General features: G+C 57.1%; 3 protein-coding genes and 1 non-coding gene across 4 annotated transcripts in view; 3 read left to right on the top strand and 1 right to left on the bottom strand.

Moving 5' to 3' along the window:
* Nucleotides 1-7,069, top strand: part of SULT2B1 (sulfotransferase family 2B member 1) — a 34,435-nt gene extending 27,366 nt beyond the window's left edge. The window contains exons 4-7 of the mRNA XM_060084721.1: nt 1,388-1,514; nt 1,733-1,827; nt 4,688-4,868; nt 6,876-7,069. Of these exons, the coding sequence (XP_059940704.1) occupies nt 1,388-1,514; nt 1,733-1,827; nt 4,688-4,868; nt 6,876-7,069 (597 nt within the window). The remainder of the gene's footprint in view (nt 1-1,387; nt 1,515-1,732; nt 1,828-4,687; nt 4,869-6,875) is intronic.
* TRNAV-CAC (transfer RNA valine (anticodon CAC)) lies at nt 456-528 on the top strand. The gene has a single exon. It is a non-coding gene; the product is annotated as a tRNA-Val (tRNA).
* Nucleotides 7,070-8,117: 1,048 nt separating the features above from the next.
* Nucleotides 8,118-16,607, bottom strand: FAM83E (family with sequence similarity 83 member E). Its single transcript, XM_060085469.1, has 5 exons — nt 16,134-16,607; nt 14,527-14,694; nt 14,045-14,169; nt 9,854-10,301; nt 8,118-8,393 (listed from the first exon to the last, which is right to left on the bottom strand). Exons 1-5 carry the CDS (start codon nt 16,605-16,607, stop codon nt 8,118-8,120), a joined length of 1,491 nt encoding a protein of 496 aa, XP_059941452.1.
* Nucleotides 11,553-11,933, top strand: SPACA4 (sperm acrosome associated 4). The gene has a single exon (XM_060085635.1). The coding sequence runs from the start codon at nt 11,553-11,555 to the stop codon at nt 11,931-11,933; it is 381 nt and encodes a 126-aa protein (XP_059941618.1).
* Nucleotides 16,608-16,892: the final 285 nt, after the last annotated feature.

Genomic DNA, 16,892 nt, shown 5'->3' with positions numbered 1-16,892 from the left:
TTGGGGAGGAGAGGTTTTGGGGGAAGATGGATCTGCCGTGACCCATCGACACCCAGGTGGATGATGCCAGTGGGCCGTGAGATAAACAAATCTGGATTTGACAGGAGAGATGTGGGCTGGACACATCTATTTGCAACCTATTGAGATGTGTATATATATATATATATATATATATATATATATATGGAGAGAGACAGAGACAGAGAGAAACAGAGACAGACAGAGAGACAGAGACAGAGAAATTAAAGCCAGGAGACTGGTGGGATCACCAAGGAAGGAAGTGAGTATAGACAGAGAAGAGATCAAATTGCAATCTAGGGGTCCCCAAGACCACCTTCAGGCTCAGTGATTCACTAGAAGGATTCCAGAACTCAGCAAAGCTGTTATACTCATGGTTATAGCTTATTACAGAGGAAGGATAGAGATTAAGGTCAATGAAAGGAAGAGGTGGGAATTCCCTGGTCGTCCAGTGGTTAGGACTTTGCGCTCACAGTGCCGAGGGCCTGGGTTCAATCCCCAGTCAGGGAACTAAAATCCCACAAGCCGTGTGGCGAGGCAAAAAAAAAAAAAAAAAAAAAAAGATGAAGGGAAGAGGTGCCTGGGGGAGCACCCAGGTGAGACCAGCCACCAGCTTCAAGTTATCTCTCTCCCAGTGGAGTTGCATGGACAGTGCTCAGTCCTCCAGCAGTGACATGTGACAACACACATGGAGTATCACCAAGGAAGCTCACCCGAGCCTCGGCATCCAGGGTTTTTTTTGGAGGTTGGCCACATAGCCATGGCTGACCACCTGGGTGGCTGACCTTGGTCCTGGGGAAGGACAGATCTGATGCGGCTGGAGTGGGGTTAGTTGTGGACTATCACACTCGTAAACAGATTGGAACCAGGTCCTCAGGGCCTTGAATGCCAGACCCAGGGTCTGGGGCTCCACTCTGGGGCGCTGGAGAGCCAAGGAGGGCACGGTCAGCTCTGGGTACAGAAAGACCCTCTGGGGCTGTGTGGAGGCTGGGAGGCTGGGGAGGAGGCTGGGACCTCCTCTGCAGGAATAGGAAGGAAGGGTGGCTGTCCTTCTCTTGGTCAACACCCCTCACCATGAGCTCCCCTGCCCTGAGCCCCATGCCTTCTTCCTCCACTCTTTATTTCCTGAAGCCAAACTGTCCCTCCACCTGGTCTTGAAACAGTCCCTCTCTTTTCCTAGAATGTGGTTGGAGGGAGCTCTCCCCTCCTGTGGATTGAGGTGAACTGATCTGAACTCCTATTAGCTAGGAAGTCCCTTGAGAAGTCTACCCCGAGTCCGTCCTGCTGCAGGATCAGACGAGAGAGGTCTCGAGGGCACGAAACCTCGGGGTCTGACATCTTCTCCCCTCTTCCCAACACCCATACACAGGTGATCTACATGGGCCGGAACCCCCGGGACGTGGTGGTCTCGCTCTATCACTACTCCAAGATCGCCAGGCAATTGAAGGACCCTGGCACGCCTGACCAGTTCCTGAAGAACTTCCTCAAAGGCGAAGGTGAGGCCTGGGGCAGAGTGAGGTGGGGGGAGCCCCTAGTGGACAGAGGAGGGATAAGATGGAGCTGGGGAGAGGCAGGGATGGGGGGCTTGGAGGGAGGCCTCCAGCTCTAAGGGGCCAAAGCCTGGGGCCATGTGGGGCTAGTTGGGCCCCTCTGAGCCCCAGCGGGGGGTGGCCCAGCTGCCCATCCCTCACCCTGCCTGTCTCTCTGCCCTCAGTGCAGTTCGGCTCCTGGTTCGACCACATTAAGGGCTGGATTCGGATGCAGGGCAAAGAGAACTTCTTGTTTATCACCTACGAGGAGCTGCAACAGGTGATTCCCCCTCCCGCACCTCGACCCAGCGCCCCCTCACTCCTCCCTTCCTCACGCCCTCCAGCTCCCCTTCCCAGACGGCAGAGAGTTAAGGAGAAAAGGCAAGTGGGGAAGGAGGATCCGGAATGTGTGTGGGCACGATTTTCAGAACGGTGGTCAGGGGAGAGCCATGGAGCTATCTGGGGAAAAGCGTCTCGGGCAGAGGGAAGAGCCAGTGCAAAGGCCCTGGGGTGAGAGTGTGATGGATGTGCTCCAAGGAGAGCAAAGAGGCTGGAGTGGCCAGAGCTGAGAGGGGGTGGGGTGGGAAATGAAGGCACAGAGGGGATGGGACCCCCAGTGAGGATTTTGGCTTTTCTCTGAGTAGGTGGGAGCTACAGGTGGCCTCTGAGCAGGGGAGGTGATAGGGTAAATGAGACGATACAAAACTGTGACCCATGGGAAATGATGATGGTTTCACTATGGTTGTGATCTGAAAGGCAGAGGGAAGCAGTGGAAGGAGACAGCCTTTGGAGGCAGACGGGGAGCCTGTCTGGACCCCATCAAACATCCCTGGGGCAGGCACCTGGGAGAGAGAGGCCTTCTGGCTGGGGCAATCAGGGAGGGCTGCCTGGAAGAAGGGACCATGCAGAATGACTACGACTTTGCCCGCTGTAAGGAGGACGCTGGGCTTCCAGATGGACCAATCCACAGTGAACGTGTCCAACTCTTCTGTGTTCTTAACAAAGATCTGTTCTGAGAGGCTGGGAATCTAAGCGGTTCCCAATACATGTTCCTTCACCAACGGCACGTTCTCTTCCCGTGTGCGCATTTCATGTATTTTTCGTATCCTCCTTTTTGTTGGTACTTTGTGTAGCAGAAAGAGCCTGGATTTTGGTGTTCAAAAAGCCGATAAGGGGCTTCCCTGGTGGCGCAGTGGTTGAGAGTCCGCCTGCCGATGCAGGGGACACGGGTTCGTGCCCCGGTCCGGGAAGATCCCACATGCCGCGGAGCGGCTGGGCCCGTGAGCCATGGCCGCTGAGCCTGCGTGTCCAGAGCCTGTGCTCCGCGACGGGAGAGGCCACAACAGTGAGAGGCCCGCATGCCACACAAAAAAAAAAAGCCGTTAAAATCCTCTTTAAAATCTCAGAGCCTCAGAGGTCTTATCCTTAAAATGGGTGGAAAATGCTGGCTCAGAGGGTTGTTGTGAGGACCACAGTACCTGGCTGTGGCATACTGTAACTGTCTGACAAGGTACAGCAACATGTTAGTGTAGTGTGTCAAAGTAAGAGTAATTAGGTTCTGAGCAAGGGCCTATCTGATTAATAATAACCATAATAGCCAATGTTTCTGCCTCTCAAGCTGCAAAATATGGTAATTTTTAAATGGTTCACCCCAATATTATTATTGCCCCCATTTTATAGAGGAGGAAAGTGGGGGCTTATAACCTCGAGAGAGTTGAGAACCTGCCTGAGGCACATAGTTCTTCACTGCAGACCCCATGGGTTTGGTTTGTTTTTTTCCACCCTGGTAAATCTCTTTTGGTGGAAAGATCTAGAAAAGATTTCGGCATCACCCCTCCCCTCTGTTTTCCATCAAGCTTTGTTCTCTGAACCAAAAACTGGGCCACGCAGCCTGACCGAGCTTCTGGGCCGCCCCTGAGTGTGAGGAACTGCCAACATCTTAGAATTTCTGGGACATGTCAGTGGTTCAAGAGGATAAAGGGATGGAGGCTTATGAAACCAAGAATGACCTGGAAAATCAGGGCCGTGGGGTCGGTGGAACCGACCAGAAGGATGACTGTGCCGGGCGCTGCATATCAGGGAAGTCAGGGAGATAGAAGAGAGGATTGTGGGCTTCAGGGACTCAAATCTGAGCTCCTCCTTGGCTGTGTGACCCTGGAAAGTGTCTTCCCCTCTCTGGGCCTCCATTTACTGATGGGGGTAATGACACCTCTCTGCCAGGCTATTGGGAGAATTGGCAAAATACACATGAGGGGCTTGGACTAGAGATCGGTACACAGTAGGTGCTTAATCCACAGTGACTTGAACCATCAGTCATGAGGGAGGTGATACTTGAGCTGCATCTGGATGAGTAAGTTTGCCAGGTGGAGAAGGGCGGTGCAGGGCATTCCTGGCAGCCCCGTGCCAAGGCCTGCAGGGAGGAAAGCGCAGGGAAGGAGAGGAAAGACCAGGCCATGCCTGTCCTTAAAAGCCAGGCCTGGGGAGTGGGGCCCTGGGGCCCTGGGAAGCCACAGGAGGGCTGGGAGCAGCTCTGGGTGTGAGGGACTGGAGGCAGGGAGGCCGGGGAGGAGGGTGAGGCGAGGGTCCAGAGGGAGAGGACAAGGCCTGGCCAGTGCTAGCGGCTGTGGGGACACAGAGGAGGGGATACGGCAGAGAGTTGAAGCAGGAGGGACGGGGCTGATGACTGACAGGGGCAAGAGGGGGAAGGGGCAAGGGGTGGTTAGGCCGGGCCAGGAGTCAGGCTCTGGGTGAATGATGGGGCTGCTCTGGGATGGGGACCTGGGGTGGGGGGCAGGTTTGGGGCACAGACCAGTTGACACCTGTTTCAAAGCTGAAAGAGGGTGACTCTCCATAAGATGCTGGACTGACCTCTGCCCCCTGCTGTGACCTCTGACCCAGGCCCACCCCTTCCCTCCCACCCACAGAACCCTCCAAAACCCCAAACTGTCAAAAACCTTCAGAGGCCATAGCCCAACCCTTCGGCTTGGAGGTGAGGAAGCTGAGGCAAAGAGGCAGAATCACCCAGATTCCAGGTCTGGGTTGGGAGTCAGGCAACCAAACTCTGGGACTGGTGCTCCCTCCTGGTCTGGGGTCCCCTCCCTCCGCTGACTCATCCCCTGCCCCCTCTCCTCTGCCCCCAGGATCTCCACAGTTCCGTGCAGCGCATCTGCCAGTTCCTGGGCCGGCCGCTGGGCGAGGAGGCGCTGGAGTCCGTCGTGGCGCACTCGGCCTTCAAAGCCATGAAGGCCAACACCATGTCCAACTTCTCCCTGCTGCCCCCCAGCCTGCTGGACCAGCGCCACGGTGCCTTCCTCCGGAAAGGTGAGGGGACTCTGGGGTTCCAAGCCCCATTAGGCCACTGCCTGGCTGTGTGTCTTGGGCAAGTTATTTAACCTCTCTGGGCCTGTTTCCCCAGCTGCTACATGGGGGTGCTCCAATAGAACTGCCTTCATGGGCTCACTGTGGACCCACGAATCCACACACAGGGCTTAGGGCAGGGCCTGGCACACAGCTGGTGCTGCGGATGTGCCTGCCGTCTCAGATCCACCACTCCCAGAGAGCTCCTCATGGGGAGAAAACGCATCAAGGCGTTGCCATAGCCAGCTCTGAATGCTATGAGGCTATTTGGAGTCCTTGTGAATTCTTCTTGGCATTAATGCTCACCCCAGAAATATTCAAGTGTTGGATTACAGGCTGAGGGTGGGAGTGTATTCGCTTTCTATTCCTGCTGGAACCAAATACCACAAACTTTGTGCCTTAAAACAACACACATTCAGGGCATTTCCTGGCAGTCCAGTGGTTAGGACTCACTGCCGTGGCCCAGGGCTTGGGGAACTAAGATCTCACACGGCACAGCCAAAAAAAAGAAAAGATTAAAAAAAAAAACAACCCCACACACACATTCACTCCCTTACCATTCTGGATGTCAGAAGTCCAAACTCAGCCTCAATGGGCTAAAAGTAAAGTGTCAGCACCGTGTTCTTTCTGGAGACTCTAGGGGAGAATCGGTTCCCTGCCTTTACGGCTTCCAGACCCGCCTGCATCCCTTGGCTCGTGGCCCCTTCCTCCACCTTCAAAAACATCTTCTACTGTCTGACGCTGACCCTCCTGCATCCTCTTATAAGGATGTTTGCCAATAAGCATCAAGATCTTTAACTTAATCACATCTGCAAAGTCCCTTTTGCCATGTCAGGTCACATATTCACAGGTTCTAAGGGTTAGGTCATGGACATCTTGGTGGGAGCTCATTATTCAGCCCACCACAGGGAGCCCCCCAGACCTCACCAGGGGTGTCATGTAATGTGGTCTATTTGCTAAAATTCAAAATACTGTGATCCACGGGGAGGGGGAAGGGTAAGCTGGGACGAAGTGAGAGAGTGGCATGGACATATATACACTACCAAACGTAAAGTAGATAGCTAGTGGGAAGCAGCTGCATCGCACAGGGAGATCAGTTCTGTGCTTTGTGACCACCTAGAGGGGTGGGATAGGGAGGGTGAGAGGGAGGGGATATGGGGATATATGTATACATATAGCTGATTCACTTTGTCATACAGCAGAAACCAACACACCATTGTAAAGCATTTATACTCCAATAAAGATGTTAAAAAAAAAAATACTGTGATCTAAATGACTTTGGCCCCAGGATTCCAGGTAAAGGCTGGTGGCCCTGGTTATCCCATGCGATAAGAAACTTGAGGGATCTGAGTGCTCACAGAGAACTAGCAAAGTCACGCCCCTTACCTGCTCAGTTGCTGTGAGGGGCTAAGGAGTAAATCCTGGCAAACCGTCAGCATGATGCCTGGCACCCACTAAGTGCAGGGAAAGCACTGGTTCCCAGTGTCAGAGCAATACTGAAGGTAGTGGAGGGCGTTGTAGGAGCACTGGAGCGAGGAAGCCCTGTTCTAGCAAGGGAGGTGAGGGACAGGGCACAGGGCAGGTGATACAGGGGCTGGGAAGGATGTGCAGGAATGCTAGGTGAGGAAGCGGATGTTCTGGGTAGAGATTTAAGAGGTCGGTGGAGGAAGGTAGGAGGTCTGCTGGAGGGAGGAGTAGGGCAGGAGGAAGCTGAGGGAGGGAGGGGGCAAGAATGGCGCCCAGGGCTCTGGCCAGGCGACTGGTGGCCAGTGTAAGTAAGTGTCAGCCATCATCACAGGAGGAAAAGGGGCAAAAATGGAGATGGAGATGGGCGGGGGAAGGACAGCGCTTCTTGCAAAGGGAACGCCATAGGCCAAGGCCAGGAGGTGGGAAAGAAGGTGCTGGGATCTTGGGGACGGGGGACGATGCTCTGGTTACTCCTCACCTCGGCCGTCCCTCCCTTCCCTCCAGGGATCTGCGGTGACTGGAAGAACCACTTCACGGTGGCGCAGAGCGAAGCCTTCGACCGGGTCTACCGCGAGCGGATGCGGGGGCTGCCGACCTTCCCCTGGGACGTGGACCCAGAGGACGCCGGTCCGGACCCCGACCCCAGTCCCGACACGAGTCCCAGCCCAGACCAGGCCTCCGAGCCACCCCACCCGTGACCCTGAGAATAAACGCATCGCTACTGCCCCGGCTCCTCGATGCGCCGTGGAGGTGGCGTGCCGCAGGCGGGCGGCAGGGGGCGCGCGAGGGCGGGCGGGGCGCCTCTGCCGGCCACCGAGGCCGGGGTGGGGACCCGAGCAGGGCACCCAAGGCCTGGGGAGGGCGAGGTCCTCTAACCCACCTGACACGCCAGTGGGGTCGGTGACTCAGAAGCCTCTCCCAGAGGCAAAGGTGGGGGCAGGGAGGCCAGCACTGGGCACCTGACTCCCCCAGGGTCAGGGTGCTGCGACCCAGACTCCTGGATTCTTGGGAAGCAGAGTGATGCGGACCAGGACCCCTGGGTCCTTGGGGAGGAGGGTGCTGGGGCCCCGGACTCCTGGGTCTGAGGGAGTAGGGGGCCAGGTCTGGACTCCTGGGTCTCCCATGAGACTGTGGAAATGCAAGTTTCTGCCATGAAGCAGCTTCATTCTGAGCAGAGGTAAAAGGCAGCCCTAACAGCTCACCCCTTAGCGCCCACAAAACAGTTCCAGCACCTGCTGGGTCCCTCTCCATGGCCCTGACCTGTTCCCCAACAGGTGTGTCCTCACCAATTTCCAGTCCCTCATGATTCAGCTGGGCTCCCGTGGTCGGGTTCTCGCCTCTCCTCGGCCAAGCTCAGTTTACCCACAGCTCCTGAGCATGGCGGGTGCAGGAAGCCTCCCCTCAGCCCCAGGGACGCCCCATCTTCACCCCACACAATTCCAGCATGGGGGCCACTCAGCCAGGCCTCTCCTCAGAGTTCTGACCCGGCCGGAACAGGATGTGTGCTGTTCTAGGATCCCAGCTAGTGGAGACCTTATGCCCATTTTCTAGGCTGTGACAATGAGGTCTAGAGTGAGCACCTCCCAAGTTCTAGAACAAGTGAAAAGAAAAAAAAAATCCCTTCCACTTCCGAGACACTGAGGTCAGAAGCCTTGTTCAAGGTACAACAGTGAGGCAGGGAGGCTTTGAGCAACAGTTGTCCGACTGTCTTGGGACGGGGCCAGCCCCATTCGGCTTTGGCTCCCGTCAGCGCCACCCCCTGAGTCCTGGCTGGGCGGCCTGGTCTGGCGGCCGGATGCCTCTGGGTTCTGGGAGTTTGGAGGCAGCATCTTCACCAAACCGCCTTCGGGTCGGGGACGGATAGTGGAGGCGGCGGGCAGGGATGAGGGGCAAGGGGCCGCCCCAGGGCTGGGACCGGGCCAGCAGGCCGGAGTCCGCCTCACCACCAGGGACCCCTCCAGCACCCCGCTGCCTCATCAGGGCCTTGGCTGGGGTGTCCTTGGAGCCCCAGGACTTCTTGAGCTGTGGAGGGAAAGAGAGGGAGGTGAGAGGAGGCTCTCGGGAGCCCAGAGGAGGAAGGAGGTGAGACCGGAGGGAGGTGATGATGGAGGGGAGGGTGTGAAACTCTGAGGGGCCTCCAGAACCAGGAGGGAAGTGAGTGGGGAGGCTGGGGACGCCCAGACCTACAGAAGGGGCAAGGAGCTGCATCCCCACGTGCAGCTTTGCAGCGGGGGAGGAACAGGAAGCAGCCGGCAGCTTTATGGGGGGAGCAAATATTTGCCAAGGGAGTTGATGCTGGGGGAGGGCGGCTCAGGACTGGGGAGAAGTGAGGACCTGGCCCTTGCCCATCCCTCTTCTCCCCTTGACCCGGGTGGAGGGAGGTGATTCCTGGGACTTTCTCCCTCACCCTCCAGAGAGTCCTTGAGCTCTCACTTAGCAGATGGGGAAACTGCGGCTCAGAGGGGGCACGGCTCAGAGGGGGCACCGCTCACAGAGGAACTGACCTCAGGTCTGTCTGGATTCAAGGGGAATCCACCTGTTTCTCCCATGTGGCTCTGCTCTTACCCTCTCCATAGCCCACTTCACATCTGAGGACACTGAGGCCCCGCCCAGGGTTCCCCAGAGAACTGGGGCAGGCTCTGCTGGAACCCCCGTGTCTAAGCAGCTGGAGGAAGGGAGGGGAGACCCCCCTGACCTTCCCTCATCCCCTCCCCAATACCCCTAGCACACTCGAATCCAGGAAGCCAGCAAGCAGAGCATTTAAAAGTCTTGCCTGGGAGGCAACCAGGGCTCAGGTCCAATTCCTCCCTTGTGCCTCAGTTTCCCCATCTGTGAAATGGGTGGGTGGAGAGCTGTAATCACATCCACCTCATAGGGTTACATTTAACCACCTCTGTGAAAGCGCTTGGCACGGGTCCTGGCACGTGGCTGCCCGCAAAAGATCGTTGCTTTGACTTGGGCAAGTTAAACACAACCTCTCTGAGCCTCAGCTTTCCCATCCATAAAAGTGAGCATAATAAGAGTATCGCTTCATTGCCCTGGGAGGATATCAGGAAATCAAAATAACTTCCATTTTGGGAATTTATTGTAATGATGGTGATTATTCTATTTCTTTCGATTTCATTGACTCCTCCTCCCAAGCAAACTGAGGATGGGGACACTAGCTCAGCCCATTTCCTTGATGAGAACACTGAGGTTCAGAGAAGGCATTTCTCCCCCTCCCACCCCCGGGCTCTCACAGTTGGTGTATCTTGCCAGGTTTCACACCCAGGGCTCTCAGGGTCTCTGCCCAGTGTTACCCGGCGCTCCCCTGCCAAGCATACAGTAGGGATACAGGAAGTGGACGATGCAATTATGAACGCAGGGGAGCAGTTTTGCTTTTCCCCGCCCCACCCCACCCCCGGGGCCAGGCACATCGCAGGCCCTCACATGCCTCTATCCTCTTCCAGCTATTCTCTCTCAGGCCAGCCACCAGGTCTCACCTCGTTGTCACCATCACTAGAGCCTGACAGCTGGGACAGGCGGCTCAGGTCCCATAGGGAGCGGCTGTGCTGGGCCAGGGGGCCACTGGGGGTCCGGGCACGCTGTACACTCCTCAGGATGTCGCTAAGAGCTGGCCCTGGCTTGGCCAGGGTCTCCTGCCTGTCCCTCTTGAAGACTCGGCAGGCGGCCAGGCGTTGGGCCAGCGAGCCATCAGGCAGTGGTGGCGGCGACAGGGGGGCCATGGAGCAGCGGTGGGCCACGCGATGCGGGCTGTAGGCCAGCTGCAACCCCCCCAGGGCTCTGACAAAGGGACCCGGGGTGGGCGCGAGTGGGAGCGGCCAGGAGGCCGCATAGAGTGTCCGGAACTCTCGGCTGAAGGCATCGGTGATCTCACCGGTCAGCAGGGTCACCAGACCACGGTGCAGGCGTGAGTCACTCCATGTGAAGCTGGGGGGCACAGAGGTGGGGGTCAGGATCTCCAAGCAGCCCCAGAAGCCTGGTCTGGCCCCCATCACCAGGCCCCAACCTGGTCCCAGGGCGGGCTCTGTGACCTCCGCCAAGTCTTGCCATCCCTCTGGCCTCAACAGGCACCTCTGTAGAATGGGAACAATGAAGTACCTACCTCAGAGGGTTGATGTGAAGACAACATCAGTTAACATAGTTAAATGATCATCTGGAATCAGACTCGAGTTTAAACCTGGCCTCTGCCCTGTTCCCATGGAGGGATGCCTCAGTTTCCCCCCTCTGGAGAGAGATGGGATTCTGACACCCTCAGGGACTGAAGACTCAGCTGCTTCCTACAATGATTGCCATTGATTAAGTGCTTGCTGTGTGCCAGGCTCTAGGTGTGCCTGCTCCCTGCCTCAGTTTGCTCATCTGTAATATGGAGCTAAAACGTAGGAAGATTAGAATCAGAGAACATGGGTCAGGCCTCCTGCCCGGAGCCTGGTAGGTGCCCAGCATTAAAAGCCTGCAAGCCGTGGTGAGCTGTGCCCTTACTATCCCTGTGATCACAGTGGTTGTGATTTAAAGCATTGAGCACAGGTCTTGGTACACAGCAGGTGCTCAGTAAATGCTCTCTTATGAATTAAATGAACCTGGACTCTTGTCCTGGCTCAGGGGGACCTCGGACATATCAATTTTCCTTCCTGAGCTCCATTCGGTTTGCCCATCGGAAAAACAGGCTCGCCCTGGGCTGTGTGTATCTTGCACTTGGCGGGACAGCACCCAGCGCCCAGCAGAGCGGATGAGTTCGCAGTCGAGATGATGAAAGTTGGTCTGAGCTTCCTTACCTAGGCGGAGTGGCAGTGTCCTTGCTCCCGGGCCAGCCTGCCCCTCAGATTGTGACACCCCTCCCCCACCTATGACCTCACCCCCAGAGCAGCCAGAGGGAACCCTGGGTGGGGTCTGTGAGGTCACCCCATTCCGCTCCACGAAGTCTCTTGTCAGGCAGCAGCCACTGGCTCATCTCCGTCCCGGGGGAGTTTCTGAGACCCAAGGACCGGAGAGCCGTGGTCACATCGGAGCTTCCAAGAGGGACACGGAGCATTGGGAACCGAGCACACACCAGGTGCTGATCCTGGGAGACCAGAACCAGGGGTACAAGCCTTGCGGGCGTGAGGAGTGTCATTCAGCAGTTCCGGGAGGCCCAGGAAGCCTACGGCCTGGCTTGGGCACCGTCACCGCCGCCAGGCCACCATGGTCCTCGGCTGGCTGCTGCTTCTGGTGATGGCTCTGTTTCCAGGCACGACGGGCACCAAGGACTGCGTCTTCTGTGAGCTGACCGACTCTACCATCTGTCCCGGCACGCACATGCGCTGTGGCGAGGACGAGGACTGCTTCACGGGCCACGGGGTGGCCCCCGGCATCAGCCCCATCATCAACAAAGGCTGCGTGCAGGCCACCTTGTGTGGCCACGAGGAGCCCGTCAGCTACATGGGTGTCACCTACAGCCTCACCACCGACTGTTGCACCGGCCCCCTGTGTAATAGGGCCCCCCACCCTACAGGCGGCCAGATGGCAGGGGCCACCACCGGCCTGGCACTGGGCGTGCTGTTATTGCTCCGATATGTGCTGTGACCAACCTGGAGGGCAGGGCCCAGGACTGCTCTCCCGCCTGCACTGCCCGCCGTGCCCCCTGCCTCCATCCCCTTCCCCTATCCAATGGCCAGAGGCCCTGGACAACCCCTGTGGCCCTGGCCTCATCCATTCTAGGGCTGTCACCAGAGCTCAGTGCTTGGCGAAGCATCCTCAGGCCTGATTTGGTGGTGGGAACCATGCCCGATGGGTCTGACTGTACTACTGTATTTCACTGGTTCTAAGACGCGTATCTTTTCACGTTTTGATCAGGATGCTTCTTTGCTTGGGTGGCACCTTAGAGTCTATGAAATATGGTAAAAAAACAAATAATAATAAACGACAGCTGATGTTTACGGAGCACTTCTTATGTTCCGTGCCAGGCATCATTATCTCATTGAATCCCCAAGTGAAGCTGGGAACGTGGATTCTCTTCAAAACCTCCCAGTCTCGGGAATTCCCTGGTGGTCCAGTGGTTAGGACTCTGCGCTTTCACTGCCGAGGGGGCGGGGCTCAATCCCTGGTTGGGGAACTAAGATCCCGCAAGCTGTGTGTTGCAGACACAAAAAGGGCTTCCCTGGTGATGCAGTGGGTGAGAATCTGCCTACTAATGTAGGGGAAATGGGTTCGAGCCCTGGTCTGGGAAGATCCCACATGCCGCGGAGCAACTAGGCCCGTGAGCCACAACTACTGAGCCTGCATGTCTGGAGCCTGTGTTCCGCAACAAGAGAGGCCGCGACAGTGAGAGGCCCGCGCACCGCGATGAAGAGTGGCCCCCGCTCGCCGCAACTAGAGAAAGCCCACGCACAGAAACGAAGGCCCAACACAGCCAAAAATAAATAAATAGATAGATAGATAGATAGATAGATAGATAAAAAAGCCAAGCATTTGAAGCCCTTTAAAAAAAAAACAAAAAAAAGGGAGGGGATATGGGAACATATGTATATGTATAACTGATTAAATTTGTAAAAAAAAAAAAAAAACTCCCAGTCTCGATGCTAGCGGTTCTCAAAGTGTGGTCCCTGGACTAGCAGCATCAGTATCATCAACTGGGAACTTGCTAGAAATGCCAATTCTCGGGCCCCATCCCAGCCCGGCTGAAAAGGAGCAGGGCTCAGAAGTCTGTTTGCTTTTTTTTTAACAAGTCGTCCAGGTGATTCTGAGGCCTGCTCAAGGTTCAAAGCCACCAGCCTAGAGCAAAGGTAATCAAGTGGGCACTTCTGCCCCTTGGGGGGCACCGGGCAAAGTCTGGAGACGGTTTGCATAGTCGTACTTGGGGAAGGGGAAACGCTACCAGCATCTCCTGGGTAGAGGGCAGTTCACCCAGGAAAGCCCCCCCCACAGCACAGAGTCATCCGGCCCCAAATGTGAGTAGTACCTCTGTTGAGAAACCTTGCTGTAGACCACTAACTGAACCATCCCATTGTCTAGAGGGCGAAACTGGGGCACAAAGAGGGGAAGTCAGTTATGCAAAGTCACACAGCCAGTAACTGTCCGAGCTAGGATTTGACCACAGGCCATCTGACCCAGAGTCCACGTGCCCCGTGACATGCTGTTCCCAGGAAGTAAATGCTGCTATTTTCACATTTTTCAGATGGGAAAACTGAGGTTCAGAGTGGGGAAGGCATCAGCCCAATGTCACAGAACTAAGAAGTCATGGAGCCAGGTTCCAGGGTCAATCAGACCCCAAGGAGCGCAGAGGAGGGACATGAGATGGTCTGAGGGCCGGGCCATCTGCATACCAGCTCTGATTTTTGTACAGATGCTCAGAGGGGTGGAGCTACTCACCCAAGGCAGAGCTCAGACTTCAAGCCAGGTCCCCCTGGTTTGGAAACTCCCACATACCAAGTGAGAGCCCAGTTTTCCAGATGAGGAAACACAGGGGTCACAGAGATGAAGACTTACCCCCAGGCCACTAAACAGCCCAGCAGCAGGGCCAGTGCCAGCCTGTTCTGCTACAGGACACCTCCTCTCCCGAGCAGGGGGTTTAGACCCATTTTACAGATGAGGAAAGAGAGTCTGGGAAAGGGGATGTCAACTGCTGTCTGAAGTCACTGAGGGAGAGTTGGGGACAGGAGACCGGGCAGTGTGGTGAGGGGTGGGGGTAGCCGCACCTGTAGGATCCTGAGATGACCCTCTCGCCGTCCAGCAGCACAAACTTTTCCCGCACGTTGCCGCTCACCTGCCGACGCCAACGGCTCTGGAAACTGCAGCCCCGCACGACTCGGATGTCCAGGTTCTGGGGTGGGGGAGGCACGCCTTTGCTCAGGCCAACCCCCCAGACCTCCACCCAGTGCCGAGGGCTCAGGATCCCTACAGGCTGGTCCTACCTAAGTGGCCCATGACTCTTCTGGAAGGTTCTGTCCCAGCTTCCCCAGGACCTCAGGGGTCTGTTGCAGATATTCCTGACTCAGAGGGACCCCATGAGAAGGCTGACCCCAGTTTCCCCCCCCCCCCGTCATGGGCATCACATCTCAGGGGACCCTCTCAGCTGGCATCCACCTCGATGACCCAGGACCCCATGGAAGGGTCTTCACCTGATGCTCCCAGTGCCAGGGCATTGGGGACTCAGGGGTCCATCCTGCCAGGCCCCTACCTCAGTGGCCCAGGGGTTCACCCCCAGTTGCTCGGCCAGAATCAGGAAGGCAGGCAGCTGCTGATGGTCCAGGAGCAGGTAGACGGGCACCCAGCGGCGTGTGGCAGCATCCACCAGGTCCAAAAGCAGGTCTGGGTCAGTGAAGATGTCCATGACCACGGCCACCAGCTGAGGGTGGGGAGAGGGGCTGTGGGTGGAGCCTAGGGCTTAGGGGGACATTCAGAGGGTGAGGTGCTCTGGAGAGTTTAAGGGCCCAGTCTCCATGGGATGTTCAGGGAACCCGAGGGGGAGACCCCCCAGACATGCACTATGCTCACGCAGCGCCTATGTGTGAATGAGAAGAAAACAGCCGTTCCTCGAGACCCACACCTCTAACTGCTTGAAAACTGTTACCATAAATCACATGTCTGCAACCGTATCCCTTGAGCTGTGACACTATTACATGGCTGCCCTGCTCCAGGGGTCAGTGGGCTGGAGGCCCTTGCAGGGCACTGTGGGCAGCTGCCCACCTGGGTCCTCGGGAAGGATGACCTGCCAGGCCACCAAGGCGAGCTCTGGGGACTGGGGGGTGCTGAAGGCCTGGATCTTGCAGGCAGAAAAAGGTAGTGGTGATGAACCCTGACTCACTGACCAGACAGCCTTGGTTCAGATCCCCACTCGGCCACGTACAGGCAAGAGACAACCTGCCATGCCTCAGTTTCCCTATCTCTTCAATGGGTACATTAAGCCTCAACCTCACAGGGTCCTCCTGAGGATTAGGCAGGTTATCTCCTATAAAGCACTTAGCACTGGAGCAGTAACAGAAAAATTGTTAAAGAATGGGGGGACTTCCCTGGTGGCGCAGTGGTTAAGAATCGCCTGCCAATGCAGGGGACACGGGTTCGAGCCCTGGTCTGGGAAGGGCCCACATGCCGCAGAGCAACTAAGCCCGTGCACCACAACTACTGAGCCTGTGCTCTAGGGCCCGAGAGCCACAACTGCTGAGCTCACGTGCCACAACTACTGAAGCCCGTGCGCCTAGAGCCCGCGCTCCGCAACAAGAGAAGCCACCGCAATGAGAAGCCCACACACCACAACAAAGGGTCGCCGCAACTAGAGAAAGCCCGCACGCAGCAACGAAGACCCAATGCAGCCGAAAATAAAATTAAATAAATAAATAAATAAAATATGTAACTAAATAAACTGTTAAAAAAAAGAAAAGTGCTCTCCAGGGGGTGCTGCAGGGGAGACATCTGGGCCCTCCCCGAAAGGAGGATGGAGACCTCCACCCTGGTGGCGGAAGTGGTAGAGGAGATGACCGAGACCAGGGGGGTCATAAGTAGGTCCAAGGGCCATGGATGCCTAAGGCACCCAGGTCCTGGGGAGAAGGTGGGCGCCCCCCATATGTAAGAGGGAGAGGATGAGATCTGGGGGGTGTGGATGCCCAAGTCCTGGGGGCTGGGAGGTGTGAATTCCTGGGTTCCAGGGGTGTGGACACACAAGTTCCAGGAGGGCTCAGCTCAGAATGTCTGGCTCCCAAGTGATGCGTACTCACTCCCACATCTGGGGGCTGGCATGTGAGGATGACCGGGTCTGGGGAAGGGACACTAGGCCCTTGAGGCCCTCACCTTGTGGGCGGCCTGGATTTCCTGGCGCACCAGCTCCTTGAGGGACGGTTGGCCCTCGCCAGGTGGCTGGGTGTACAGCTGTGCCCGGGTGATACCCTTCCAGGCTGAGCCCTCCGGCCAGCCCAGCCGCAGCGTGGGCACTGGCTCCTCTGACTGTCCAGGCCAGTAGGTCAGGCTGCCCAAGTCCCCATCGGTGGCGGTAGCTCCCTCTGCTGCCCTGCTAGGCTCCTGCTTCGCTGCTGTCCAGTCCTCAGCCGCTGCCACCAGGCCCCGGAGCTCATCTCCACTCAGGAAGGGCCGCAGCCCCTCGCGCTGCACGCAGGCCTCAAACGCCTCTGCGCCCTGGCTCAGCAGAGCCTCCAGCGCCAGCCTCTGGCCCTCGGAATACAGGAAGCTGGGAGTGGCCTCGGTCAGGGGCAGCTGCCCGGCCCCTGACTCCATTCCTTCCAGTGTCGCCAGCTGGGAGGCTGCCATCAGGCCGTGCAGGTGGGAGGATGGAGAGGCTGGATGTCCAAGGGCTTGGCCGTCTCTGGGCACTGAGCATCTGGGGGTCTCCCGACAGAGTCTGTGTGGCCGTGCAAGGCAGGACAGCCCTAAGTCCAAATGGCTCCCTGCACTGTCCCTGGCTTGCCGTCCTGATAATCAGACTGCCCAAGTGACTAACCACCGGGTGCGTGGCACTGCTCAGACCAACAGCCCACCGGCCATCTGAGCTTCCTGCCAGCCTCTGATGGTCTGGCTGAGCCTATGACCAGCCCT

Source organism: Mesoplodon densirostris, chromosome 19 (assembly GCF_025265405.1).
Source record: "Mesoplodon densirostris isolate mMesDen1 chromosome 19, mMesDen1 primary haplotype, whole genome shotgun sequence".
Classification (NCBI taxonomy): Eukaryota; Metazoa; Chordata; class Mammalia; order Artiodactyla; family Ziphiidae; genus Mesoplodon; species Mesoplodon densirostris.
This window is presented reverse-complemented; position numbering and strand designations above follow the sequence as displayed.